The sequence below is a fragment of the Scyliorhinus canicula genome, chromosome 2 (assembly GCF_902713615.1).
Source record: "Scyliorhinus canicula chromosome 2, sScyCan1.1, whole genome shotgun sequence".
In the NCBI taxonomy this organism is placed as follows: domain Eukaryota; kingdom Metazoa; phylum Chordata; class Chondrichthyes; order Carcharhiniformes; family Scyliorhinidae; genus Scyliorhinus; species Scyliorhinus canicula.
In genome coordinates this window covers 207,008,639-207,034,588 of record NC_052147.1, presented here as the reverse complement: position 1 = coordinate 207,034,588, position 25,950 = coordinate 207,008,639, and the positions used below count along the sequence as shown (strand labels likewise).

General features: G+C 52.6%; 1 protein-coding gene across 1 annotated transcript in view; it reads right to left on the bottom strand.

The window, feature by feature from the left end:
* The window catches only part of col28a2a (collagen, type XXVIII, alpha 2a), a 193,380-nt gene that overhangs the window by 31,807 nt on the left and 135,623 nt on the right, over positions 1 to 25,950 (bottom strand). Inside the window, exons 24-28 of the mRNA XM_038789427.1 lie at positions 24,568 to 24,636; positions 7,651 to 7,719; positions 5,901 to 5,969; positions 5,242 to 5,310; positions 5,020 to 5,088 (exon numbers count right to left, since the gene is read on the bottom strand). Of these exons, the coding sequence (XP_038645355.1) occupies positions 5,020 to 5,088; positions 5,242 to 5,310; positions 5,901 to 5,969; positions 7,651 to 7,719; positions 24,568 to 24,636 (345 nt within the window). The remainder of the gene's footprint in view (positions 1 to 5,019; positions 5,089 to 5,241; positions 5,311 to 5,900; positions 5,970 to 7,650; positions 7,720 to 24,567; positions 24,637 to 25,950) is intronic.

Here is a 25,950-nt window from a genome sequence, read left to right as displayed (position 1 = left end):
TCAACGACTAGGAGAATTAGGAGAAAAGTTAAGAGGAAAAATAACTTACGAGAGGTTACTGATCAAGGTGTTAAGATTCAAAACAGTTGTAAAAGCCAACGGGCGCGAATCTCCACTCCCCACGCCATGTGGGAGAATCGCAGGAGGGCCCCCCGACTAATTTCACGACCCCCTGGCTCCCCTCCCGATTCTCCCACCCCCCGCTCGGAAGAATCGTCGCTCACCGTTTTTCACGGCGACCGGCGATTCTCCGACCCGGATGGGCCGAGCGGCCTGCCGTTCGCGACGGCAGCAACCACACCTGGTCGCTGCCGTCGTGAAAACTCCGTGAGATGCCCGTTTGGGGCTTGTAGGGGGCCTGGTGGGGAATGAGCACCACGACTGTGCTCGGGAGGGGACAGGCCGCGATCGGTGCCCACCGATCGTCGGGCCGGCGTCTCAATCGGACGCACTATTTCCTCTCCGCCGCCCCGCAAAATTAAGCCGCCACGTCTTGCGGGGCGGCTGAGGGGAAAGACGGCCACCGCGCATGTGTGGGTTCGAGCTGTCAGCCGTCGTGACGTCGGCCGCACATGCGCGGGTTGGAGCCAGCCAACCTGCGCATGCGCGGCTGACGTCACATAGGCGCCGCCGTCGCGTCACTCTCGGCGCGCCGCCCGGCGGCTCCTAGCCCCGCCGGGAGGGGTGAATAGGGGGCGAGGAGCGGCCTCCCAGGCCCTCGTGAAACTCGGCCGAGTTCACGACGGCCCTCCCGATTTTTCCCGGGAGCGGAGAATCGCGCCCAATATAAGTGTACTTTACCTGAATTCTCATAGTATTCGGAATAAGGTAAATGAGTTGATGCGCAAATCATCGTGAATGACTGATTTAGTGGTCATTACTGAAACATGGTTACAGGTTGGTTACGACAGGGAGTTAAATATGGGTATATGGAAGGACAGAGTGGATAGTAAGGGAGGTGGTGTAGCTCTGTTATTTAAGGATGACATCCAGGCAATAGTAAGGGATAACATCGGTGCTATGGAGGATAAGGTTGAATCAATTTGGGTGGAAATCAGGAAGTGTAAGGTGAAAAAGTCACTGATAGGAGTAGTCTATAGGCCACCAAATAGTAACATTATGGTGGGGCAGGCCATAAACAAAGAAATAACTGATGCATCCAGAAATGGTACAGCAGTTATCATGGGGTTTTTTAATCTACATGTCGGCTGGTTTAACCAGGTCGGTCAAGGCAGCCTTGAGGAGGAGTTTATAGAATGTATCCGCGATAATTTCCTAGAACAGTATGTAACGGAACCTTCGAGGAAACAAGCAGTCCTAGATCTGATCCTGTGTAATGAGACAGGATTGATTAATGATCTCGTAGTTAGGGATCCTCTTGGAAGGAGCGATCACAATATGGTGGAATTTAAAATACAGATGGAGGGTGAGAAGGTAAAATCAAACACTCGTGTTTTGTGCTTAAACAAAGGAGATTACAATGGGATGAGAGAAGAGCTAGCTAAGGTAGACTGGGAGCAAAGACTTTATGGTGAAAGAGTTGAGGAACAGTGGAGAACCTTCCAAGCGATTCTTCACAGTGCTCAGCAAAGATTTATACCAACAAAAAAGAAGGACGGTAGAAAGAGGGAAAATCGACCGTGGATATCTAAGGAAATAAGGGAGAGTGTCAAATTGAAGAAAAAAAGCATACAAAGTGGCAAAGATTAGTGGGAGACTGGAGGACTGGGAAATCTTTAGGGGGCAACAGAAAGCTACTAAAAAAGCTATAAAGAGATAGATTATGAGAGTAAACTTGCTCAGAATATAAAAACAGATAGTAAAAGTTTCCACAAATACATAAAACAAAAAAAGTGGCTAAGGTAAATATTGGTCCTTTAGAGGATGAGATGGGAGATTTAATAATGGGAGATGAGGAAATGGCTGAGAAACTGAACAGGTTTTTTGGGTCGGTCTTCACAGTGGAAGACACAAATTTTTTTTTTTTTTTTTTTTTTTTTAAATTTAGAGTACCCAATTATTTTTTCCAATTAAGGGGCAATTTAGCGTGGCCAATCCACCAATCCTGCACATCTTTTGGGTTGTGGGGGTGAAACCCACGCAGACACGGGGAGAATGTGCAAACTCCTCACGGACAGTGACCCAGAGCCGGGATTCGAACCCGGGTCCTCAGCGCCGTAGGCAGCAATGCTAACCACCGTGCCACCGTGCTGCCCATGGAAGACACAAATAACATGCCAGTGACTGATAGAAATGAGGCTATGACAGGTGAGGACCTTGAGATGATTGTTATCACTAAGGAGGTAGTGATGAGCAACTAATGGGGCTAAAGGTAGACAAGTCTCCTGGCCCTGATGGAATGCATCCCAGAGTGCTAAAAGAGTTGGCTAGGGAAATTGCAAATGTACTAGTGATAAATTACCAAAATTCAATAGACTCTGAGGTGGTCCCGGCGGATTGGAAATTAGCAAACTTGACACCACTGTTTAAAAAAGGAGGTAGGCAGAAAGCGGGTAATTATAGGCCAGTTAGCTGAACTTCGGTAGTAGGGAAGATGCTGGAAGACCTGGGTTTGATCCTGGGACACTGTCCGTGTCGAGTTTCCACATTCTCCCCTTGTCTTCATGGGTCTCACCCCCACAACCCAAAGATGTGCAGGGTAGGTGAATTGGCCACACTAAATTGGCCATGCTAACTTGCCCCTTAATTGGAAAAAAAGAATTGGGCACCTTAAATTTTAAAAAGCTATTCTTAAAAATAAGGTAAAACTTAAAACTTATTATCTATACTTGCTACTAAATCCAATTAAGCGTCCTAATACAGTTCAAATGGCAGTTATAAATAAAGTTAACAACACAGGTTTACTTGCTTAGCTGTGTAGAAATATTTGGAGAGAGCACCTTTCAAGAGCAGATCCAGTACACTTCTGCTCAACCTAGCAGCATTTGGCAAATCTGCTGTTCAACTTAAAATCCTGCAACAGATGAAAAACTGTAGACAGACCTGCTCCCCCCATTAATTACATCATCTGCATTCCATTAAGTTCCATGAACTGCTGAGCAAGGACTAAATACCACTCCCTCAAAAATTATCTTCACCCCAGGAATAAAAATATGATTTGATGAACCCTTTATGTGTAACCAAGTGAGTGCTTAAAATTATTGGTTAAAATCAATAATTACTTCACTCTATTACAACTCCTTAAATATAGCTTCAGTAAACACACAGTCTGGGTACCTTAACCCAGGTTTTTAAATAATATTACTGCACAAAATATATACCTTAACCCAGACTTTTAAAAACATTACTGCAACAGGTATAACATAAAATGGGCGTGATTAAATAGCTTTGTCGCTCCGAATTTAATGGCCTCTTCGCGCCCGGCTTGGTGATGTGATAAGACTGTTAAATCCTGTGGGAGGCCTCTCACAAGATTCATAATGCTCAGAATGCCTCGCGAGATCTAACGTGATCTCGTGAGACGTCGGGATCTGGATCTCGCCCGGTGAGATCCAGATTAACATATTTAAATGAGCTAATTTTCAGGATCTTCCCGTCCCCCCGCCAGGGAACCTGCAGCAGGGATGCATAGAACGGGAAACTCCGTTGACAGTGGCGGTATCAGAAGATCCCACCGCCAGCCAATGGCGGGCTGCCTCCACGAAACACACCAAGGGGGCATTGGAAAACCCGCCCATTTTGTCATCTTGTATTCATCAGGAAAATCACAAGAAAAGCAATGTCATGGGAAACAACATTATACTATATCAGAGGGGTGTGCTGATCTGTTGGCAAGTGGGATCCACACAGCTATGGATAGAATTGATGGTGACTGACAGTTAACTGTTAAGCATTGTTTGAAATTTAAACCAGTCAGCTCAAATTTGAGAGGTCAAAGGGAGGCACAGTAGCACAGTGGTTAGCGCAGTTGTTTCACAGCTCCAGGGTCCCAGGTTCGATTCCCGGCTTGGGTCACTGTCTGTGCGGAGTCTGCACGGTCTCCCTGTGTCTGCGTGGGTTTCCTCCGGGTGCTCCGGTTTTCTTCCACAGTCCAAAGATGTGCAGGTTACGTGGATTGGCCATGATAAATTGCCCTTAGGTTAGGTGGGGTTACTGGGATACGGGGTTTGGATGGAGGTGTGGGCTTAAGTGGAGTGTTCTTTCCAAGGGCTGGTGCAGACTTGATGGGCCGAGTGGCCTCCTTTTCCATTGTAAATTCTATGATATGTATAAAGCACTGCTCAAAGCAAATGGTTATCAATTATTTTGTTTAGCTGAAACAGATGCAATGTCTGTAGAAGTTCTTTCTGTCTGCAAAGAACAGGCTTGACCCTTCTGCCACCTTTATGGGAGTCCAGCCCCATTTCTATATTTCTACTTATTACTATTTGAAAGACCTTTATATTATTTGTCCTCAGTTCTGAGGAATTTGCCATGTCCAGGCTGAGGTTGATGCACCTGGGTGAACACTTTGAGCAGTCATCTCAAAATATCATAACAGCATCTGGACAATCTACACGTAGAACACCAGAGCAGTAAAAGCGGAGGTCGCATCAGGACTTATCACTTCAACATTTCAATGTCTTTCCTCTGTTTATTGTGTTCCCATTTGGGCTCCCACACCCCCCCCCCCCCCCCCCCCCCCGGCACTGCACTGACCCTGATCTAGCACTGCAGCACCCTGCTCCCAGAGGACAAACATGTTTGGCTTTCATTTGATTGCTTCTGAAATGACTGGCAGAGTTTTAATTGTTTTGAGTCAATGATCAAGTGGGGGCTGGAATTATCCATCTGCCTGGTAGTTCTGAGTTCCAGATGGATACACTGTTCATTCTGTCTGGAATATGTCTCACATATGGCTCTCTCAAAAATATGCACCATCGTGGGACAGTGGCAGTTCCTCCAACTTTAACTGGGACAGTGTAAGAAGAGGTTAGTTTTGCTTTGCCAATGAGGAAGTGGCAATTCTGGGCACTGATCAAGAGGAATTTAACATGAAGCTCTAAATTGTCCACATACCTTAGATCCCATTAGTCCTTCTCCTGGTGGTCCACGAGGTCCTGGCAATCCTTGAACACCTTGGTCGCCCTGTCAGATAATAACGTTAGTTTCAATTCAGTATTCAACAATTATATAACATTACTAACACCATCAATTTATTTTCAAAGATCAATTACAATGTCCACTGAAATCACCAATTCCACACAAGGCATTTAATGTTGTTTATGCCATTCTACATACCTTAGGTCCCTGAATGCCTTCACCTGGAGGGCCTTGAGGACCAGGTGGTCCTTGTCTCCCTGCTATTCCCTAAATTGTAAGGAAAGATTATAATAAATTTGTTTCATGGGGAATAACTAAGACTTGATTCACACATGTTTAATTGCGATTGTGTAATTCACTTATGTACTTCGATGCGCTGTAACTGCTTTTGTTCTTGAATCTATTTTGTTGATGGAGCACCCACCCTGGCTTCAGTAAGATGAGACAACTCAGTGTACATCAGGGTCGATGCTGGGTCCATCTGAATCTATATGGCTCTACTATTTACTGGATAAACTCACTGAGCTATTGGCGAAGCACATGTTCACGGGTTGGACGGTGCTGTCCTTCGTTTTGACATTGTGAGGCCATTTTACAAGGTGGGGGATGGGTGAAATGAGAGGAAGAGTAAAACAAATGGGAAAACCGCAAAAATCAAAGCATACAACTTTGGGTTGTCTTCTTGTCTTGCATTAAGTTTAACTCCTTAATTGATTGATTGCTTCATTAATAATCAAGTAGCTTTTTGACTACTGAGAAGTTCATAGACATGTCTGGTGTAAACTCCAAAGGGTCTTTCACTGCAAGAGATTTTAATGAAGAAATAAACCATAAAATATAAGCACAACTGGCGGTACCTTCAGACCTTGAAGTCCTTCTCCTGGAGGTCCAGCTATGCCACTTGGCCCTCTTGCTCCTGGGTCTCCCTAAAACATGAAGATTTATCAGTGAGAATTCACCATCTGCTTTACACCAACAAAGACAGCAAAAGGAATGTGGCACGGTAGCACAGTGGTTAGCACTGTTGCTTCACAGCTCCTGGGTCCTGGCTTGGGTCACTGCCTGTGCAAAGTCTGCATGGGTTTCCTCCGGATGCTCCGGTTTCCTCCCACAGTCCAATGATGTGCAGGTTAGCTGGGTTGGCCACGCTAAATCGCCCTTAGTGTCCAAAGAAAGGTTAGGTGGGGTTATTAGGGACAGGGTGGAGGTGCTGACATAAGTAGGGTGCTTTTTCCAAGGGCCAGTGCAGACTTTATGGGCCGAATGGCCTCTTCTGCACTGTAAATGCGATGATTCTATGATACTCATAGTATTATTGCAAATAAATGCAAACTATGATATAAATGTAGTTTATTTTTGCAGTGAAGTTTGATGCAATTCATTCACAGGGCAGAAGTAGGTTTTCCTTCCAGTGAGACCATCTCTTAAGGTCTTGCCAATCTGTTTAGTACTGAATAGTACTGGCTTCAAGCGGTAGTGATGCCAGCTGCAAAAAACTTGTCTGGGGCTGCGGTACTTGTGGTGTTTACAAAAGCTGCACCTGGTTCTATAAAGGATTAAGAGGGGAGGGGGGCAAAGAGGTGAGAAGAGATGGGGTGGGGATTGATGGTGTTGTTCCTCATCCTTCCAATGGCTGCTGATCAGCCTTCATCTATGGCATTCCAAGTGAGCCTGGATCATAACAGTCCAAAGATGTGCGGGTTAGGTGGATTGGCCATGCTAAATTGTCCATAGTGTAAGGTTAATGGGGGGATTGTTGGGTTACGGGTATACGGGTTACGTGGGTTTAAGTAGGGTGATCATTGCTCGGCACAACATTGAGGGCCGAAGGGCCTGTTCTGTGCTGTACTGTTCTATGTTCTATAACTCAATTGGGGACTCACTTGTGTAATTGGACAGTAAGAAGTCTTACAACACCAGGTTAAAGTCCAACAGGTTTGTTTCAAACACGAGCTTTCGGAGCATTGCTCCTTCCTCAGGTGAATGCTTCGAAAGCTCCTGTTTGAAACAAACCTGTTGGACTTTAACCTGGTGTTGTAAGACTTCTTACTGTGCTCACCGCAGTCCAACGCCGGCATCTCCACATTATGTAATTGGAACCTACTGCTGAGGCTCCCATCTGCTCCTAGTGGTGGTTTTCATCTAAGTAGTGACCAGTTGAGATGGTGGCCAGGGAGTCCCAGCAGAAAATGAACTGAGATATTTTAGAGTCACGACTTTGGGTTTGCTGCCGCCGAACAAGATGGATTAAAAATCAACGAGAAACGTTTTCCCATCATTGTTTTAATACGAGACAAAATTTACAGCATATGATCGGCTCAGGAAATAAAAAACGATTCATCACAGGGGGACAAGGTGTTCACCACATAAAACAAAAATATATTTTAATGTGAGTCCTGATGTTTTCAGGTTTAAGCTACTTACTTTGATTAGTCATTTTGAACCTCCACATAGCTTTAATAGCAAAATAAGTAATTGAAACGTTTAATTACAGTTTTAGTTCTGTAATTACATGTAAATACTAGTTAGACTTGTATAATTTGTCAGGAAAACAATAAAATCAAAATTACTTCCAATACTAAGAAACAAACAAGTATGTTTACATACCTTAGGTCCTGTGAATCCAATTCCTACAGGCCCCTGTTCACCTGTGGGGCCTGGAAGGCCTGGCAAGCCCTTTCAATTGGAACATAAAATATATTTAATCAATAACCATTACATTTTCATTAAAGACTTATAACATTGCCAGATATCCACAAAAGTGATTATTTTTTTAAAATATAATTTTTATTGGAATTTTTTACAGAAAATATGAAACATAACGACAAACAATGAAATGCAACAAAATAACCCATAGTAACTGTGACACCCCCAGACCGTATCGACGCATGTATCACATCCCCCAACCCCCCCAACCCCAATGAACAACAAAATAACTTAAAAATATATTAAAATTAAATAAACAAACATAGTCATTGTCTGCCCCCCCCCTTTCCCTCCCCCTTTTCCCTCCCCCTTCCCCCCCTGCCCCCCCGGGTTGCTGCTGCTACTGTCCCTGTACCCTATCGTTGAGCCAGAAAGTCGAGAAAAGGTTGCCACCGCCTAAAGAACCCTTGTACCGACCCTCTCAGGGCGAATTTGGCCTTCTCTAGCTTAATGAAACCCGCCATGTCATTGATCCAGGTCTCCACGCTTGGGGGCCTCGCATCCTTCCATTGTAGCAAGATCCTTCGCCGGGCTACTAGGGACGCAAAGGCCAGCACACCGGCCTCTTTCGCCTCCTGCACTCCCGGCTCCACCCCAACCCCAAAAATCGCGAGTCTCCATCCTGGCTTGACCCTGGATCCCACCACCCTCGACACCGTCCTCGCCACCCCCTTCCAGAACTCCTCCAGTGCCGGGCATGCCCAGAACATATGGGCATGGATCGCTGGACTCCCCGAGCACCTGACACACCTGTCTTCACCCCCAAAGAACCTACTCATCCTCGTCCCAGTCATGTGGGCCCTATGCAGCACCTTGAATTGGATGAGGCTAAGCCGCGCACACGAGGAGGAAGAATTAACCCTCTCCAGAGCATCAGCCCATGTCCCGTCTTCGATCTGTTCCCCCAGTTCCCCCTCCCACTTAGCTTTCAGCTCCTCTACTGATGCCTCCTCCGCCTCCTGCATAACCTTGTAGATATCAGATATCTTCCCCTCTCCGACCCAGACCCCCGAAAGCACCCTGTCGCTCACCCCCCTCGCGGGAAGCGAAGGGAATCCCTCCACCTGCCGCCTAGAAAATGCCTTTACCTGCAGATACCTGAACATGTTCCCCGGGGGAGCCCAAATTTCTCCTCCAACTCCCCCAGACTCGCAAACCTCCCATCAATAAACAGGTCCCTCAGCTGTCTGATACCCGCTCTGTGCCAACCCTGAAATCCCCCATCAATGTTCCCCGGGACGAACCTATGGTTCCCCCTTAACGGAGCCTCCATCGAGCCCCCCACTTCTCCCCTATGTCGCCTCCACTGCCCCCAAATCTTGAGGGTAGCCGCCACCACCAGACTCGTGGTATACCTCGTAGGAGGGAGCGGCCACAGCACCGTTACCAGGGCCCCCAGGCTTGTATCTCCACAGGATGCCCTCTCCATCCGTTTCCATGCTGCCCCCTCCCCCTCCATTACCCACTTGCGCACCATCGACACATTGGCCGCCCAATAATACCCCGTGAGATTGGGTAACGCCAGCCCCCCCCCCCCCCCCATCTCTACCCCACTCCAAGAAGACCCTCTTCACCCTCGGGGTCCCATGCGCCCAAACAAAGCTCATGATGCTGCTAGTCACCCTTCTAAATAATGCCCTAGGGATAAAGATGGGCAAACACTGAAAAAGGAACAAGAACCTCGGGAGAACCGTCATTTTGACGGATTGCACTCTACCCGCCAACGATAGCGGCACCATGTCCCACCTTTTAAATTCCTCCTCCATCTGCTCCACCAGCCTGGTAAAATTAAGCTTATGGAGAGTCCCCCAACTCCTGGCCACCTGCACCCCCAGGTATCTGAAACTCTTCACTGCCCTCTTAAATAGGGGTCTCCCAATTCCCTCCTCCTGATCACCCAGGTGTACTACAAATACCTCACTCTTGCCTATATTTAACTTATAGCCCGGGAAGCCCCCAAATTCCGCTAACAGCTCCATCACCCCCGGCATTCCCCCCTCTGGATCCGCCACATACAACAGCAGGTCGTCCGCATACAGCGATACACGATGTTCCTCCCCACCCCGCACCAGACCCCTCCATCTCCCTGACTCCCTCAACGCCATAGCCAAAGGTTCAATCGCCAGTGCAAAGAGCAAGGGGGACAGGGGGCACCCCTGCCTGGTCCCACGGTAGAGCCTAAAGTACTCCGATCTCCTTCCATTGGTAACTACACTTGCCATCGGAGCCGCGTAGAGCAACCTCACCCATTTGATGAATCCTTCCCCGAATCCGAACCGTTCCAGCACCTCCCACAGGTACCCCACTCAACTCTATCAAACGCTTTCTCCGCATCCAGCGCCACCACTATCTCTGCCTCCCCCTCCACTGCCGGCATCATAATAACATTTAGCAGTCTCCGCACATTCGTGTTGAGCTGCCGTCCCTTGACAAATCCTGTCTGATTCTCGTGTATCACCCCTGGCACACAGTCCTCTATCCTGGTAGCCAGGATCTTCATCAGCAACTTAGCGTCAACATTGAAGAGCGAGATAGGCCTGTATGATCCACACTGCAAGGGGTCCTTATCCCGCTTCAGGATCAGAGAGATCAGTGCCCGCGACATCGTCGGGGGCAAACCCCCCCCCCCTCCCATGCCTCATTGAAGGCTCGCACCAACAGGGGGCCCACCAGATCCGCATACTTTTTATAAAATTCCACCGTGAACCCGTCCGGCCCCGGCGCCTTACCTGACTGCATTTGTCCAATCCCCCTGACTAGCTCCTCCAACTCTATCGGCGCCCCCAGCCCCTCTACCAGCTCCTCTTGAACCCTTGGGAAACATAGCCTGTTCATGAAGCTCTCCATCCCCCCTCTCCCCATCGGAGGTTCTGACCGGTACAGTTCCTCGTAGAAGTCCCTAAAGACCCCATTTACTTCTGTCCCCTTCTGCACTACATTCCCACCCCTATCCGTCACTCCACCAATTTCCCTAGTCGCATCCCGCCTGCGGAGCTGATGCGCCAACATCCTGCTCGCCTTCTCCCCATACTCATTTACCGCGCCCTGCGACCTCCTCCACTGTGTCTCCGCCTTTCTGGTGGTCAACAAGTCAAATTTGGCCTGCAAACTACGCCGTTCCCCCAGCAACCCCTCCTCCGGTGCCTCCGCGTATCTCCTGTCCACATCCAGGAGCTCCCTCACCAGTCTCTCCCTCTCCTTCCTCTCCCTCCTTTCCCTATGGGCCCGGATGGAGATCAGCTCCCCCCGGATCACTGCTTTCAGAGCCTCCCAGACCATCCCCACCCGGTCCTCCCCCGTGTTGTTGGTATCCAGATACCCCTCAATACTTCCCCGGACCCTCCTACACACCTCCTCATCAGCCAGCATCCCCACATCCAGGCGCCAGAGCGGGCGCTGGTCCCGCGCCTCCCCCATCTCCAGATCAACCCAGTGCGGAGCATGGTCTGAAATCGCTATGGCCGAATACTCTGCATCCTGCACCTTCGGGATCAATCCCCTGCTCAGGACGAAAAAATCTATTCGGGAATAGACCCTATGGACATGGGAGAAAAAGGAATACTCCCGCGCTCTCGGCCTCCCAAACCTCCAGGGATCCACCCCTCCCATCTGGTTCATAAACCCCCTCAGCACTTTGGCCGCCGCCGGTCTCCTACCCGTCCTTGAACTGGACCGGTCCAGTGGGGGATCCAGCACTGTGTTAAAGTCTCCCCCCATGATCAGGCCCCCCGCCTCCAAGTTCGGAATGCGGCCCAACAAGCGCCTCATGAAGCCGGCATCATCCCAAGTTAGGGCATATACATTAACCAGCACCACGTTCTCTCCCTGCAGCCTACCCTTCACCATAATATATCTGCACTCCTTGTCCAACACCACCTCAGCCGCCTCGAACGTCACCCTCTTCCCCACCAGAATCGCCACCCCCCGGTTCTTCGCATCCAATCCTGAGTGAAAAACCTGCCCCACCCACCCCTTCCTCAGACGAACCTGGTCCGCCCCCTTCAAGTGGGTCTCCTGGAGCATAGCCACGTCCACCTTCAGCCCCTTCAGATGAGAAAATACCCTAGTTCTCTTAACCGGCCCATTCAGCCCCCTCACGTTCCAGGTAATCAGCCGGATCAGAGGGCAACCTGCCCCTCTCCCCCGCCGGCTAGCCATAGCTTATCAACTGCTCGCCCCAGGCCAGCTCGCCCCGCCTGACCCGTTCCCCATGGCGATAACGCCTCTCCTCTACTCCCCCGGCCCACACCAGCTCCTTCCTGGCCATTCCAGCAGCAACCCGGTATCCCACCCCACCCCCCCCACCCCCCCAGGCTAGGACCCCTCCTAGCCGCGACGCACCCTCCATGGTACTTCCGTGAGTCAGCTGACTTCTGCTGACCCGGCAGCTCCCGCCAAAACCCATCTCCTCCCGGCATGGGGTCATCCCCCTCTTGCCACACCTCCTTGGCACTGCTTCAGCGGGGGAAAGAAAACCAATGAAGGCCACGCCCCCACCTCCAGCTCCGCCCCCCCGCCCCGCAGCGCGGACAACCAGAGGAAAGCCTGTGCTTTCACACTGCCACACCCCACCCTTCTGACGCAGCTCCTCAAAATCCAGTTTCACCCCAACCCCCGGCCCGTACAGAAGAGAACATATAAAGCACATACCCCCAAAGTTCCCCACATACCCCACACCCATACCCAACAGACAAACCCACCCGGAAACAGAGCAAAAAGAAAACCAGCATAAAAATAACACCTGTCAAAATTGAAGAACAGCAACAGCGAAAACAGCAACGGCCATCGTGTGTCCCCAGACCCTAGTTTGAGTCCAGATTCTCCGCCTGTACAAAGGCCCACGCCTCCTCCGGGGACTCGAAGTAGTGGTGCCGGTCCTTATATGTCACCCACAAACACGCAGGCTGCAGCATTCCAAATCTGACCTGCTTGGCATGCAGCACCGCCTTCGTCCGGTTGAACCCGGCCCGCCGCTTTGCCACCTCCGCACTCCAGTCCTGGTAGATTCGCACTACCGAATTCTCCCACTTTCTGCTCCTCTCTTTCTTGGCCCAGCGCAGCACACACTCCCGGTCACTAAATCGATGGAACCGCACCAGCACCGCCCGCGGGGGTTCATTTGCCTTAGGCCTCCTGGCCAGCACTCTGTGAGCTCCCTGAAGCTCCAGGGGCAAATGGAAGGACCCCGCTCCCATCAACGAGCTCAGCATCGTGGTCACGTACGACGGGAGATCCGACCCCTCCAGTCCCTCCGCCGGGCCCAGGATCCTCAAATTCTTTCGCCTCGTGCGAACGTCCAGCTCCTCCAAGCGGTCTTGCCACTTTTTGTGAAGTGCCTCGTGCAACTCCACTTTCCCCACGAGGACCACGGCCTCCTCCTCCCGCTCAGCGGCCTGCTGCTGCAACTCCCGAATGGACGCCTCCTGGGCCGCCTGGGTCCCAAGCAGCTTGTTTGTAGTTGCATTCAGGGAGTCCAGCAGCTCAGCCTTCAGCTCCGCAAAACAGCGCAGAAGAGAGGCCTGCTGCTCCTGCGCCCACTTCCACCAGTCCTCGGGTGTTCCGCCAGCCGCCATTTTGTCTTTCGTCCCCTGCTTTTCTTGGGGAGCTGCTGCAGCTTTTTCTTTTGCCCCACCATAGCCCCTGTGAGCACCATAAATTATGGGGAATGCTCCTCTAGACACCTTCCCCCACTGGGATTCGTCGGGACAGCGTCGACTGCTGCTAGAATTCAGCTTTCATAACGGCCCTCAAGTCAGCTTGAGACCTATAAGCTGGCCCTTCCCCCGCCTGCCTGCTTGTAGAGGCTTTTGTTTGCTGCTGCTTCCGCCCAATCTTGCACTGTTTCTGAGGGTCTGATAACCAAGAAACATACTATTCCTGGGGGAAAGTACTCCTCGAACCTTCACCTACGCCTTTTCATCGAAGTTCCAACCCATGCCGCCCAAAAAAGAGCTCTTTTCTGCAACCTTGGGCAGGAGCTGTCTCTGTGTGCACACTCACTCCATGCTGCACACCCACAAAAGTGATTCTTTGATAAGAATGTAGGAACATACGAGGAGTGGACTGTACAGTCTCTTGAGCCTGCTCTGTCCGTCAGTGCTGTCTGTGTGATCTTCTGCCTCAACTCCAGTTTTCTGCCCACACCCCATATCCTTTGACTCCCCAAGAGACCAAGGGTGAGATTCTCTGTTTGCCAATGCCGAAATCGCGAAACGCAATTGGGTGGAGAATAGGTTCTGACGCCAAAACCACGGCGGGTGTGGTTTTGACACCAAATTGCGATTCTCCGTCACTTCGACAGCTGCGTCAATGGATTCTGGAACGCACGTACAGTAAACACTGTTTGCATATCATTAGCGGGCCCGACCTGGTATTCTCCGGAGTCACCGCAATTCTCCTCCTCTGATGGGCCGAGTTCCCGACAGGCGGTTAATTTGTGTTTTCAAAGTTCGTGAAACCGGCGTGCTGGCTGCTGAGAGAGAGAGGAGGTAGGGCATGGAGAGGAGTGACTGTGGGCTACTGGGTCGGACACTGGCCGGGCTGGCTGGAGTGGGGCGGGGGGGCGGTACTGACAGGGCGGGGTGAATAGGCCGATTGACCGGGGTAACCCGTCACGGAACTGGGGCGATGCCCAGGCATGGACCATCATTAACGCGGCCATCTTGCTGAGCACTCACTGACCACCCACCTTGGCCACTGGAGCTGCAGAGTGACACTGGCCCTATGGGTGCCCCCACCCACTGGCAACCCACCCAGGGCAACACCCACAGTAGCTCCTATGGGGGCCATGATGCATACCACTGGCGAGGGTAGTGTCAGCCAACGGTACCCCTGGCATCAGGGGTGGATGCCAGGGACAGAGGCCCACATGGTGCCAGCCACCGACGGATCCAGGGGCGCGGGGTTGGGAGGGCGGGGAGCGACATGCGGGGGCAGAGTCCTCGGTGCTAACTGGGACCATCATGTAGCCTGTTGGACCTGGTTCGGCACGGGGGTACGCACTATACTAACATGTCTGTCGTTCACCCCTGCAGACAATGGATATTGGAATTCAACCATCAATGGTGGCCTTCCTGGTAGTCACTGCAGCCCAGGTAGATGCCCTGTGACCTTACAAGTGTGGGCTGCTCGAGGAGGAGGAAGCTGCAGCAGCGGAGCGTGCCGCAGAGGGACAGGTGGCAGCCTCCCAGATTGGAGAGTTGCCTGGCCGATAGGCCGAGGAAGAGGAGGCACCAAGGAGGCACTGCACGAGGCCTTGTGTGTACCGGCACTGCCTGCCTTTCGAGAAGATGCCGGACAGGGCAAGAAGTAGATTCCAGCTGAGCAGGGTGACAGAGTGGCATATCTGCCAGATGATGGTACACCTGGCACAGCGGGGGTATGGGGGAGGACACCCGCTCCCGGCGGCCGTCAAGGTGACGGTTGCCCTGAAGGTTTATGCGATGGGGTCCTTCCAGGCGCCGAGTGGGGACCTGTCTGGGAACTCACAGACCTCTGTGCACAGGTGCATCCACGCCATCATGGAGGCCCTATATGCCCAAGCGGCCTAATACATACACTTCAATGTTGATTGAGCCCACCAGGATGCCCAGGCAGCAGGGTTTGCTGCTATCATCGGGATTCCCCGGGTCCAGGGAGTGATTGACAGGATGTATGAGCACCTGCAGATGACAGGTCGTTGTACACATACTGAAAGGGCTTCCACTAGATGAACGTGTAGCTGATATGTGACCATCAGATGCGTCCGATACCTGGGCAGTGAGCACACACCTTCATCCTAGCACACTCGATGAGTCCTGACATGTTTGAGGCACCACCCTCCCGCTGGGGGTTGGTTCCTTGGCGACAGGGGCTATCCACTGCAATCATGGCTGATGACACCTAGCCGGAGGACACAGACCGACGCGGACACCCGCTACAACGAAGCCTATGCAGCGAACAGGAGTGAGATAGAGCGGTGCTTTGGCCTCCTGAAGATGCGGTTCAGGTACCTGGACCGCTCTAGAGGGGCTCTCCAGTATGAAGCTGAGGGGGTCGCCCATATCGTGGCGGCCTGCTGCGTCCTCCACAATACTGCACAGCAGAGGGGTGTTGTGCTGGTGGAAGAGGATTAACGGCAGGTCTCGTCTGGTGAGGATGGGTAGGACATGGGGCACACGGAGGCCGCACCATGTGGGCGCCAGAGCCATCGCGCACAGGACGCTCTGAACGCCTCCAGGTACACTGACTGGGTGTGGGGGGGGGGGAATAGATTGGCCAGGGACACCGCATCCCACCCACAGATCATACATCATCCCCTCCCCCCCTCACCTGCAGCACGGTAGCACAGCGGTTAGCACTGGTGCTTCTGAGCTCCTGGGTCCCAGGTTCGATTCCCGGCTTGGGTCACTGTAAGTGTGGAGTCTGCACATTCTCCCCGTGTCTATGTGGGTTTCCTCCGGGTGCTCCAGTTTCCTCCCACAGTCCAAAGATGTGTAGGTACGTGGATTGGCCAAACTAAATTGCCCTTGTCCAAAAAGGTTCGGTGGGGTTAGTGGGTTATGGGGATGGTTTGGAAGTGTGGGCTTAAATGGGATGCTCTTTCCAAGGGCTGGTGCAGACTCGATGGGCTGAATGGCCTCTTCTGTACTGTAAAATCTATGCAACCCCCTCCGTGATATATACCTGCCACACTATGGGGTTGGCAGTAACAGCAAGTATGGTCCAAAGGATGGAGGATGATGATAACCCGCTCTGCGATGAGCTCCGGTGCTCCACATCGTATGACAACATCTGACTCCTGCCCACGGTAGCACTTTTCACCGTCCACCTGGGTGATCCCTGCATGCGAACTGGCCATTCCATCACACAGTCCCATCGGATCCCTGGGGTGGTGGTGATCGGGATGGTCGGGAAGCCCAGGCCACCCACAGGGCCTGCCCATTCCCCCTCCAACGTCCGCCCATTCCCAGCCCCTCCCCCAGCCAGCCCAGACCAGCCCACTCCTCACACCCATCTGACAGAGTACCGAGTCAGGTTGTAACAGTGTGAACGAATATATACAGATTTGTGCCCTCGCCCCTAAAACTAAACTATGCCCTGCACCCATCCCAACTTAACTAGTGTCTAACGTCCTGGCCTTACGGACTCTATCGCTACGTCTAGGTGGTTCCCCAGACGGTACAGCAGGACTGGAGGCGGCCTGCTGTGATTCCTCCCCTGTGACCTGGGTTCCCATTGGCGGGTGTCTGGGGTGACTGGGCCTGGCTACTGCTCGGGTGTACTGGGTGACATAGTGCTGCGCCGTTCTGCCTGCTGCTGACTATATGTGCCAATGACAGGGGGTGGTGGTGGGGGGTGGGGGTGGGGGGTAGAAGTCACAGGCGCTGTAGTGTTCTGACACCTCCCCTGCGGGAGTCACTGTCGCGGGCCCCATCACTTCTTCCTCCCTCTTGGTGCCAGATGGCCTCTGGGCTACTCCATGAGACGGGGGTGCGAGCGGAACTATCCCTGCCCCGGGCTCCCCCACCACCTGCCGCTGCTAGTCTTGGGGGCACACTCTGGTCTCGACACTCCTCACACCCAGGGTCGCATACTCAAGGCCATGGAGCACAGGGTGCGGACCATCTCCATCTGGGACTGCGACATCTCCCTCTGGGAATGGGCCACCTCCCTCTGCACCTGTGCCACGTCGGTCAGCGCCTGGGCAATGCCTCCGGCATTCCCAGACATGGCCTGCTGTGACTGGGCCACGCTCAGGAGCGCCGCTGCAATTTCCAGGGACCTGGTGGCCTGTGAGGCAGCAACCATGTCCTGGCCTCGGCCAGCGCCTGCACAAAATGCCCCAGGCCTTGGACATGCTGATCCATAGCCAAAACTGTCGCCCCCAATGCCTCCATCGCGGATGCCACCCGTACGGTGTCGGCCTGGGTGACATGCATTATCTGCACCAGCCCCTGCTCCTGCACGCGGTTGGACTCCTCCAACTGCACCTGCAGGTACTGGATGCTCGCCGACAACCCCTCATAAAGACCCTGCTGTATCAGGTCACCTGTGTAGTGAGCACCAGATAGTGTACCAGGAGCCACTTCGCTAACATGCCCAACCGAGGTGAGTGTCTCTGGGATGGTGGAGGTTTTGGAGACAGCTGTGATGAGAAATCATTGTCATCCTCCGACCTGAGCTCCGGAGTGTCCTGCATCTCGGGTGGAGGGTTGGACTTCAAGCCGCTCTCCTCATCGCTGCTCGGCTCATGGGGGGGCTCTGGCTGTGGCACGGGCTGGCGGACTGTACGATTGATGGATCCACACCATCCCCAGCAGGTCCTATAGGATACAAGACAAGACGCATGATTCGACTGCAGGCCAGGAGGTGGTGGGTTGAGCTTGTGGGTGTGGATGGGAGGTGTTTCTTTGGGGGTGGAGGGTGGTGTTGGTGTGAGGGTGGTGTTGATGTGAGGGTGGTGTGGCCGTGAGGGTGGTGGGGGTGTGAGGGTGGTGTTGGTGTGGGGGTGGTGTGGGTCTGAGGGTGGTGGGGTAGTGAGGGTCTGGGGGTGGTGTGGGTGTGAGGGTGGTGGGGGCGTGAGGGTGGTGGGGGCGTGAGGGTGGTTGGGGTGTGAGGGAGGTGGGGGCGTGAGGGTGATGGGGTGTGAGGGTGGTGTGAGCGTGAGGGTGGTGGGGGTGTGAGGATGGTGGGGTGTGAGGGTGGTGTGGATGTGAGGGTGGTGTGGATGTGAGGGTGGTGGGGGCGTGAGGGTGGTGGGGGCGTGAGGGTGGTGTTGGCGTGAGGGTGGTGTTGACATGAGGGTGGTGGGGGTGTGAGGGTGGTGTTGACATGAGGGTGGTGGGGGTGTGAGGGTGTGAGGGTGGTGTGGGTGTGGGGGTGGTGGGAGTGTGAGGGTGGTGTGGGCGTGAGGCTGGTGTGGGTGTGAGGGTGGTGGGGGTGTGAGGGTGGTGGGTGTATGAGGGTGGTGTGGGTGTGGTGGGGGTGTGAGGGTGGTGGGGGTGTGAGGGTGGTGTAGGTGTGAGGGTGGTGGGCGTGTGAGGGTGGTGTGGGTGTGGTGGGGGTGTGAGGGTGGTGTGGGTGGTGGGGGTGTGAGGGTGGTGTGGGTGTGGTGGGGGTGTGAGGGTGGTGAGGGTGTGAGGGTGGTGGGTGTGTGAGGGTGGTGTGGGTGTGAGGGTGGTGGGGGCGTGAGGGTGGTGGGGTCGTGAGGGGGTGGGGTCATGGGGGTGGTGGGGTCGTGAGGGGGGGTGGGGTCGTGGGGGTGGTGGGGTCGTGAGGGTGGTGGGGGTGTGAGGGTGTTGTGGGTGTGGGGGTGGTGGGGGTGTGAGTGTGGTGTGGGTGTGGGGGTGGTGGGGGCCTGAGGGTGGTGTGGGGGTGAGGGGGGTGGGTGTGAGGGTGGTGGGGGTGTGAGGGTGGTGTGGGTGTGAGGGTGGTGTGGGGGTGAGGGTGGTGGGGGCGTGAGGGTGGTGGGGGCGTGAGGGTGGTGGGGGCCTGAGGGTGGTGGGGGCATGAGGGTGGTGGGGGCATGAGGGTGGTGGGGGTGTGAGGGTAGTGGGGGTGTGGTGAGGTCTTGAGGGTGGTGGGGCGTGAGGGTGGTGGGGTCGCGAGGGTGGTGGGGGTCATGAGGATGGTGGGGCCGTGAGGGTGGTGTGGGCGTGAGGGTTGGGGGGGGCGTGAGGGTGGTGTGGGTGTGAGGGTGGTGTGGGTGTGAGGGTGGTGGGGGCGTGAGGGTGGTGTGGGTGTGAGGGTGGTGGGGGCGTGAGGGTTGGGGGGGGCGTGAGGGTGGTGTGGGTGTGAGGGCGGTGTTGCCCTGAAGGTGGTGGGGGCCTGAGGGTGGTATTGGCCTGAGGGTGGTGTGGGTGTGAGGGTGGTGTTGCCCTGAGGGTGGTGGGGATGTGAGGGTGGTGTGGGCATCAGGGTGGTGGGGTCGTAAGGGTGGTGTGGGCATGAGGGTGGTGGGGGCGTGAGGATGGTGTTGGTGTGAGGATGGTGTGGGGTTGGGGGTGTGGAGGTGGTGTGGGTGTGTGGGCGTGAGGATGGTGGGGCTGGTGGTGTAGGGGTGGGTGTAGTGGGGATGCACAGCTTCTACTGGGGCTGTTTAGCACAGGGCTAAATCGCTGGCTTTTAAAGCAGACCAAGCAGGCCAGTAGCACGGTTTGATTCCCGTAACAGCCTCCCCGAACAGGCGCCGGAATGTGGCGACTAGGGGCTTTTCACAGTATCTTCATTGAAGCCTACTTGTGACAATAAGCGATTTTCATTTCATTTCATTTCATACTCTGGCTTGGGCCTCCTTCTCGATGGAGGAGTGCCATCTTTCGGAGGCATGGAGGGTGCGTGAAAAGAATGCCACGGGCCTGCCTGCCTGGTTGAGGGTGGCGGCCAGAACGATGTCTGATGCATCGCTCTCGACTTGGAAGGGGAGCATCTCGTTGACCACGTGCATCGCGGCATTGGCGATGTCGGCCTTGAAGGCCTGGTGAGCCACGGCCGTCAGTGGGAAAACGGTGGACTGAATGAGTGGGCGGACCTTGTCCACATAGTTAGGGACCCACTGGGCGTAGTACGAGAAGAACCCCAGGCATCGTTTGAGGGCCTTGGGGCAATGGGGAAGGGGGAGTTACATGAGGGGGCGCATGCGATCGGGGTCGGCCCTAGAACTCCATTTTGAACCACATAGCCGAGGATGGCTAATCGGTTAGTGCTGAACACGCACTTCTTGTTGTACTTTAGGTTGAGAAGTTTGGCGGTGTGGAGGAATTTGGAAAGGTTAGTGTCGTAGTCCTGCTGGTCGTGGCCGCAGATTGTGACATTATCCAGGTACGGGAAGGTGGCCCGCAGTCCGTACCTGTCAACCATTCGGTCCATCTCCCGTTGGAAGACCGAGACCCCGTTAGTGACGCTGAATGGAACCCTAAGGAAGTGGTAAAGGCGGCCGTCCGCTTCAAACGCGGTGTACGGGCAGTCTGCCTTGCGGATGGGGAGCTGGTGGTAGGCAAAATTCAGGTTCACTGTCGAGAAGACCCGGTACTGTGCAATCTGATTGACCATATCAGATATGCGTGGGAGGGGGTACGCGTCGAACTGCTCTCCAGGGGCTGTTGCTGGCCTCGATAATACCTTCCCTTACCAGCCGCTGGACCTCAGACCTGATGAAGGTCCTGTTCTGGGCACTGTACCGTCTGCTCCTGGTGGTGACGGGTCTGCAATCAGTTTGCAGAGGTTTGCAAACAGAGAAGGCGGGTCGACCTTAAGGGTTGTGAGACCGCAGACAGTAAGGGTGTGGTAAACCACTGTTACACCTGTATTAGGTGACGTAAGGTAGGACCTGTACTACAGGTTCGCCGGTAGCCCCTGCCTGCTGGCTCCGCCCAGGAAGAGGAGTATAAATATGCGTGTCCTCCATTCAACTGCCATTTTGCCAGCTGCAGCAGGAGGCCACGCATCTTACTGCAATAAAGCCACAGTTGCACCCAATCTGAGTCTTTGTACAATTGATCGTGCATCAAAGGGGTGGTAGGGGCCCGCCAAATTTCAGGGTTAGATTTTGGAGGTTGCACTGGAAGTCCAGGCTGAGTAGCAAGGCAGCGCAGAGGTTGGGGAGGACGTAAAGCCGAAAGCTGCTGAACTCTACGCCCTGGATGGTGAGGGTGGCGGTGCAGTACCCCCAGATGTCCACCGAGTGGGATCCGGAGGCCAGGGAGATTCTCTGGTTAATGGGATGTACCGTGAGAAAGCAGCGCCTTACCGTATCGGGGTGGATGAAGCTCTCAGTGCTCCCGGAGTCCAGAAGGCATGATGTCTTGTGCCCATCGACCTTCACTGTCATCGACGCGGTCGCGAGGTTGTGCGGTCAGTACTGGTCGATCGTGATGGAGGTGAGACGCGACTGGTGTTGGAAGGCCCCTGGCTGGTCGGTGGCGGTTGCAGACGATGAGTGGCCCGATGAGGTGCCCGACGAGCACGGGTCCTAAGGCGGGGAAGATGGAAGTGCACACGGGGTGCACGTGGCGGGCGGCATTAAAGATGGCGGCGCACACGAGCCGCACGTGTCCTGAGGCGAGCAAGATGGAGGCACTCACGGGCCGCACGTGTTCTGAGGCGAGCAAGATGGCGGCACCCACGGGCCGCACGTGTTCTGAGGTGAGCAAGATGACGGCGCCCACGGGCCACACGAGGTTTCAGGCGAGGAAGATGGTGGCGCCCAAGGGTCGCACGCGGTGGGTGCAGGTACAATGGGTCTGGTTACAGTGGTGATCAAGTGGGCCTGGCACACAGCAGCGAAATGTCCCTTCTTCCCGCAGGCTTTGCAGAGCAGGATCCTTGCCGGGCAGCACTGCCGGGGGTGCTTTGCCTGTCCGTAGAAGTAGCACTTGGGTCTCCCGGGGTTGGTTGGCTGTCGCTGGGGGCGGTCGCTGATGGGGTCCACGATGGAGCGTTCGCTGGCGGGGTCCATGATGTCCAGGAGGGGGGCGCCATGCGGTCGGGGGCATACGCCTGTACATTGCAGGAGGCGACTGTGAGTGAGGTCACGTGTTTCTTGGTCGCCGCGAGGTCGAGGGCAGTCCCTTCTAAGAGGCACTGGCGGGTGAACGCCGACCCTATGCCCGTAACAAAAGCGTCCCTAATTAGGAGTTCAGAATATTCAACGGCCGAAACGGCCTGGCAATCGCAGTCCCTCGCCAGGGCGTGCAGGGCACGCCAGAAATCTTCCATAGACTCACCGGGGAGTTGATGCCATGTGGACAGGAGGTGCCTGGCGTAGATTTTGTTGGTCTGATGAGTATAGTTCTCCTTCAGTAGCGCCATGGCCTCAGCGTAGATCGGCGCGTCCCGGATGTGGGGAAAGATATCGGAGCTCAACCGCGCATACAGGATCTGGAGCTTCTGTGCCTCTGAGGGTGGTTCTGTCGCAGATCCGATGTAGGCTTCAAAGCAAGCTAGCCAATGTGCAAAGGCCGACTTGGCGTTGTCTGCTTGAGGGTGCAGCTGCAGGCGATCTGGCTTGATGCGGAGATCCATCGTTGTAAAATCTCTGAGTAATAAATTGATGCACTATCAATTACGACGAGACAAGAGTAGAGTGTAATCGAGGCTTTATTACGAAGAGATGTGTAGCCTCCCGCAGCTGCTGCCGAAATGGCTGCAGCTCGGACAGCCCACACATTTATACCCCGCCTACTGGTCAGAGCCAGCAGGCAGAGATTTACCCCAGTACCTGTAGTACAGGAGTCTTACCGTAATACATCTCATATGCGATATATATACAACAGTGGTGACTACCACAGCGCCCGCTCACCGTCACCTTTTATTCCTTTACTGTTCAAAAATCTATCTACCTTTGTCTTAAAAACATTTAACGAGGCAACGTCAACTGCTTCACTGGGCAGGGAATCCCACAGATTCACGACCCTTTGGGTGAAGAAGTTCCTCCTCAACTCAGTCCTAAATCTGCTCTCCCTTATTTTGAGGCTATGCCCCCTGGTTCTAGTTTCACCCACCAGTGGAAACAATCTCCACGCTTCTATCCTATCTATTCCCTTCATAATTTTATATATTTCTATGAGATCCCCCCTCATTCTTCTACAGCGTCCAGGAGGGTCTCCAGCTTTGTGTCGAAGCGTGGAACTGCTCTCCTTGCTGCCACCTTGTTGGTTGAGATAGTGTGTGGGAAGTGAAGTATGTATATGCAGCTGCAGCTTGTCAGCCTCCTGAGTGTCAATCGCGTGGCGAATCTGGCACCTTTTCTCATTAGAATTGATTGTGTTCTACGTGACGCCGGTGCTAACCCCTCAAGCGGAATCGGTCCAGGTGGGGCGCCAGTTTTGCAGTCGTGAAAGTCCACAAATTCAGCGTTGCTATCAACACTTAGTCTCAGAAACGGAGAATCCCGGCGCAAAAATCTATCTATCTCAGCCTTAAACACACTCAATGTTGGAGCATTCACAACATCTGGTGTAGACAATTCCATAGATTCACAATCGGCTGAGTGAAGAAATTTCTCCTGGATTTGGATTTTGTTTATTGTCACGTGTACCAAGGTACAGTGAAAGTATTTTTCTGCGAGCAGCTCAACAGATCATTAAGTACATGAAAAGAAAAGGAAATAAAAGAAAATACATAATAGGGCAATACAAGGTATACAATGTAACTACATAACACCGGTTATCCTTACCTCAGTTCTAAATTATAAAACGCTTAACCTGTGAATGGGCCCCTATGTTCTCGATTCTCCCACCCAGGGAAACAACCTTTCAGCATCTAGCATGTTAATAACCATCAGAAACCTGTATAACTTCAATGAGATCAACTCCCTTTCTTCAAAACTCCAGAGGGTATAGGCCCAATTTACTCAGCTTCATCATCATTGATCAACCCTCTCACCCGGGAACAGATTTATGTAATCTTTGCTGTTCTACCTTCTAGACAAGTAATCCTTTCTTATATATGGAAACCAAAACGATGCACAGTACCCTAGGCATGTTCTCATCAAAGCCCTATACATACTTTTTGTAAAATCTACCAAGAAGGTAAATAAGAACATTTTCAACTGATCTAGCAGTAATGTGATGTTGAGGGGAATTAGTTTTGCTGCTTTCAAAGTAATTATGATAGAAATGTTTAACCATCTATTATACAGTAATTGTAAAGAAATTCTATCAATATTTATTCAGTAAATCAAAATTCAGTAATTATTTATCTTTCAAGGTAGTTTATAGTACATTATTCATCCACTCTGACAAACTGCCATAATATTAAAATAAACCATTATGAAAAATGACAAAGACATAGGTGAACCAATGTTGTCGGGCTAGGTTTCAATGCATAAATACTTACAGGTGCTCCTGGATAGCCATCTCCCTTCTGTCCAAATGGCCCTGGTGGTCCTGGGAAGCCTCGATCCCCCTAATATTGAATATAGATATAGAAAAATTACTTCACAGAATACATTGCAATAGGTTGCACAGGCCTTTGTTGTAAAATAATTTTGTTATTCCAAGCTAATGGTCCTTCATCTTCCTAGTGTAAGGAGAAAATTGAAAGCAGAATAAGATTCTAAAGAAATGTACAATGGTAATTAGTTAACCTTTGTATGCAATATGCAATAATTCATTTTATAATTGGGTTTGAAATGTTTACTTGAGGTGACATTTATTTCTGTGTTATGGCTAACCAAATGTTGTCATGATGGGTTAGAGTGAAGGTAAGGTGTGGGACAGTTGGTGAATGGGGAATTAGGGTTGCAGTTACTGGCCTCACACTTGGTTGTGTTCTTCATGGACAGCCTGACCACACCAGGTAGTCTAGGGTTTTCCTCATTTCCATTTTCTCCTCCTCCTTCACCTCCCGTGCTCCTGTTTCTAAGGTGGTCCACAATATAGCTGATGGCAGCAAGAGCAAGTGAGAGGCTGGGAATGTCCCACAGGTTGATAAGGTTTTGCAGCACGCAACAGATCTCCACAAATATTTAAACCCCTCTGCTGAGTATTGCAGCTCTCCTCCAGAGTGATCCACGTAGTGGAAGCATTGTTTCAGCACACCACTGGTTTCTGCTATCACATTTTCTTTGGCAGCCTGGCTTCATTGTATACACTATGCACATTTGAATGAATTATACACTGGATTCATCAGCCCCGTGGCCAGTGAATAGCTGCCAGCAGCCAGCCTTTGGCTTGCTATGGTGGTTCCAATGCAGCTGGCACAATGGACTGTGACAGAATGAAGGCATCATGCCAAGCCATGTGCTTGCACTGTCTACTTTTCTTTGACAAAATAGAATGAGATGTAATTAGTCCTCATTTAGTAATGATCCTCAGTAACCTCTCTTACACAACAGTGGACAGCAAACTTCAAGACGTTGCAATTCTTTTTGGATGTGGTCATTATTGGCTAGAACAGCATTTATTGCCCATTTCCAATTGCACTTGAGAAGGTAATGGTGAGCTGCCTTCTTGAACCACTGCAGTCCATGAGTTATAGGAAACCCACAGTGCAGGTGGCATGGTAGCACAGTGGTTAGCACTGCTACTTCACAGCGCCAGGGTCCCAGGTTCGATTCCTAGCTTGGGTCACTGTGCGGAGTCTGCATGTTATACTCATGTCTGCGTAAGTTTCCTCCGGATGCTCCGGTTTCCTCCCCCAAGTCCTGAAATGTGGAGTTACCCGCAGATCCAACCAAGGAACACATCCGCCAACTCAACAGACTGATTAAGACCTTGG